Below are 2,632 nucleotides of genomic sequence, written 5' to 3' on the forward strand. Positions count from 1 at the left end.
AGGTACTACCTGCTGTTACTAGCATGTTACAGTCACATACAACAATAAAATTATTGTGGATATGGTGTTATCATATTGATACAAAGTCATTTCATCCTAGCTGGACAGAACTAGTACAGCATTTGTATGAAATTATCTTTATCCATCCATCACTTGAGTATATCAAGATTAAAGCAGAAATATTTACACCTCCTCCTGTCCTGGTGAATACTCTTAAAGATAACAGAAAGACATTGATTCATAGACACAGAAAAGAACAACCACACAAACCACTACCAATAGTTGATTTTTCGCTTTAATTTAATTATTATTGTAGCAAATTTTACGCTATCGTCTATTGTCATTATTCTGAAGTCTCATCATAACTCAGCTAGACAGATAATTATCTTTTTACATTACTATTATCAATATTTATAAAAATTATACATGTACTGTAATTGTCAAGAACTATTATAGATCTAGTTATTTTTAGACTTTTTCTTTTTCTTTGATTTGTGTGGACATTCAGCTAAAATAAAGACTTTTAACACATTTCATCTATGTTAGGACTTACCTAGAAATAGAGATACAGGATCATCTTTAGTCTGAGACACAAGAGAAGAAACAATTTCATCATTTTGAAGGAGCGGAAGAAAAACTGAAGTGAACTCGGTAGAATATGGTGGGCCTATAATACTCAATACCTATGAATTTACTATCATGCAAATGCCTCTATCTTTAACTTTACCTCAGAGACAAAGTATCTGATGAGTGAATGGTCTAATGTACCAGATATCATGCATTTGTGTATGCATGATACTACTGGTATGACATGATCACAGCTTAGTAGGTGTATCATGTGATCAAGGAATGTTCTTTTTAGTTCCTATAAATATAAACAAATACTATTACAAATAACACATGAAGATTATACAATTGTTTTACAGTATGAGAAGTTATAAAAATGATACACAGACTTGACAAAACATTAGTGATTACCTGCATCTGTACTTCAAGGGAAGGATAAGAAGCTTCCAATAGTCTTTGTAGCAATGACATTATGTACGTGTGTTGTAATGGATGACATGAGGTAATCTTTAAAAAAAGAAATAAATATTTACATTACAAGTAAACTTTTTGATTACATGTACATGTTTACAAGTATATGCTAGTATCTGGTTATGTACCATGTACATGCACAATCAATTTATAGCAATGTTACATTTACTATAGTGATACATGGCCAGAATTCCTAACCACATGTATGCTTATAATATAATAACAATAATTATGATGAAGGGCCAATTTCCATGTGCATGCTCATAGCCTCATAGTCTTACACACTGAAGTTGTACGTGTCATGTCATTTTGATAATACTACATGTTCATCAATTAAATTTAGTGGTGACCTACTGTACATGTACATGTACATACATGCATAAGCTGCCAAACTGCCAATGTACACGTATTATACAAGTAAGGGTTTCATCCATCATTCACATTTACAGCTAGCTACATGTATATGTATAGTACCGTACAAGATGATTTATTGGCGGGGAATTAATATTGGCGATTGGCAGTTTTATGAGGAAATCGCCAATATAAAATCAACCATTTTGTTTCAATCTGAGCATGCTCAATGGCAAGTGGCACAAAACTGCCAATATAAAATTCCCCAAATTTCTTTACACAAGCAAATTCGCCAAATATTACTCTCGCCAATGAATCGTCTTGTACGGTACCACAAAATATATGCATCAGTAGTTTACCTCATCCAGTAATACTAATACTAGTGATGTTGTCTCAGCAGAAACTTCAAAGAAACTAGGATTAGTGGCAGTTGACTCCACCCACCAGAACACACCCATTGATACAATCGGATACCTAATGTATAAAAATCATTCACAGCATTAAAATACCATTTCTTGATGTGAGTTCAATTTGGTGATAGGCAATTCAATTAACTTTTACTTGGTATGTTACATACTGTACCATTAGGACAATGTATAACATGCATGGAAGTAAAAAGGAAAATCTACCCTACAGGTACACAGGGTTTTATAAAAATCTCAAGGGAGATTTTTATAAATTTTCCTGATAAATATACATACACACGTACTTATGTTGTCCAAAAACTTTAAGCTGATTTACTACAGTACACATACATGTTACATGTAAATGGAGGTGTTCAAGAGTTTCTATTAAGATTAATACAATTATACTTCCCTACAGTCAAATACAAATAGTTAAAAATACCTGTCATTGTAAACATTATATAAAATGTACATATACATTTACATTGTAGAAAACATGTTAAATTAATTTTATCTTAAAACAAGCTACCATACAACCTATTTGTACATGTATTATCAAATTACACATACAAGAGTAACAAGATGCAAACTAATATTTTAAAAGTACATTTTACCTATTTCTGGCACCCTCTGTACCTCTCCAGTCAGACATTAAGTGAATTTTCTGTTTTCTAAAGTCTTAATGAGTGCTTGAGAATAGAAATAAGTGTGTTGACTGTGACTGACTAGTTGCTATGGGGAAAAAGAAACATATTGAAAAATCCTATAGCTACAGTACATGCATATATGGGTGTATGTCTTACTTGATCAATATCAAAATGAGGAACAACTATGGAAAT

The 2,632-nt window shown here is 31.9% G+C and overlaps 1 protein-coding gene across 1 annotated transcript; it reads right to left on the reverse strand.

Annotated features, from left to right (window-relative positions):
- Positions 1-2,632, reverse strand: LOC109582908 (negative elongation factor D-like). Its single transcript, XM_019997968.1, has 6 exons — positions 2,408-2,632; positions 1,749-1,863; positions 979-1,074; positions 728-865; positions 554-683; positions 1-508 (listed from the first exon to the last, which is right to left on the reverse strand). Exons 1-6 carry the CDS (start codon positions 2,443-2,445, stop codon positions 459-461), a joined length of 567 nt encoding a protein of 188 aa, XP_019853527.1. The 5' UTR covers positions 2,446-2,632; the 3' UTR covers positions 1-458.

This window comes from Amphimedon queenslandica, unplaced genomic scaffold (assembly GCF_000090795.2).
Source record: "Amphimedon queenslandica unplaced genomic scaffold, v1.1 AMPQUscaffold_13346, whole genome shotgun sequence".
Classification (NCBI taxonomy): domain Eukaryota; kingdom Metazoa; phylum Porifera; class Demospongiae; order Haplosclerida; family Niphatidae; genus Amphimedon; species Amphimedon queenslandica.

Excerpts from the sequence above, each read along its gene's own strand:
- LOC109582908 (XM_019997968.1), bottom strand. The coding sequence starts at position 2,445 with ATGTCTGACTGGAGAGGTACAGAGGGTGCCAGAAATAG. Across the intron at positions 1,864-2,407 it reads ACAGAGGGTGCCAGAAATAG|GTATCCGATTGTATCAATGG; the intron begins GTAAAATGTACT and ends TTTATACATTAG. Across the intron at positions 1,075-1,748 it reads TATTAGTATTACTGGATGAG|ATTACCTCATGTCATCCATT; the intron begins GTAAACTACTGA and ends CTTTTTTTAAAG.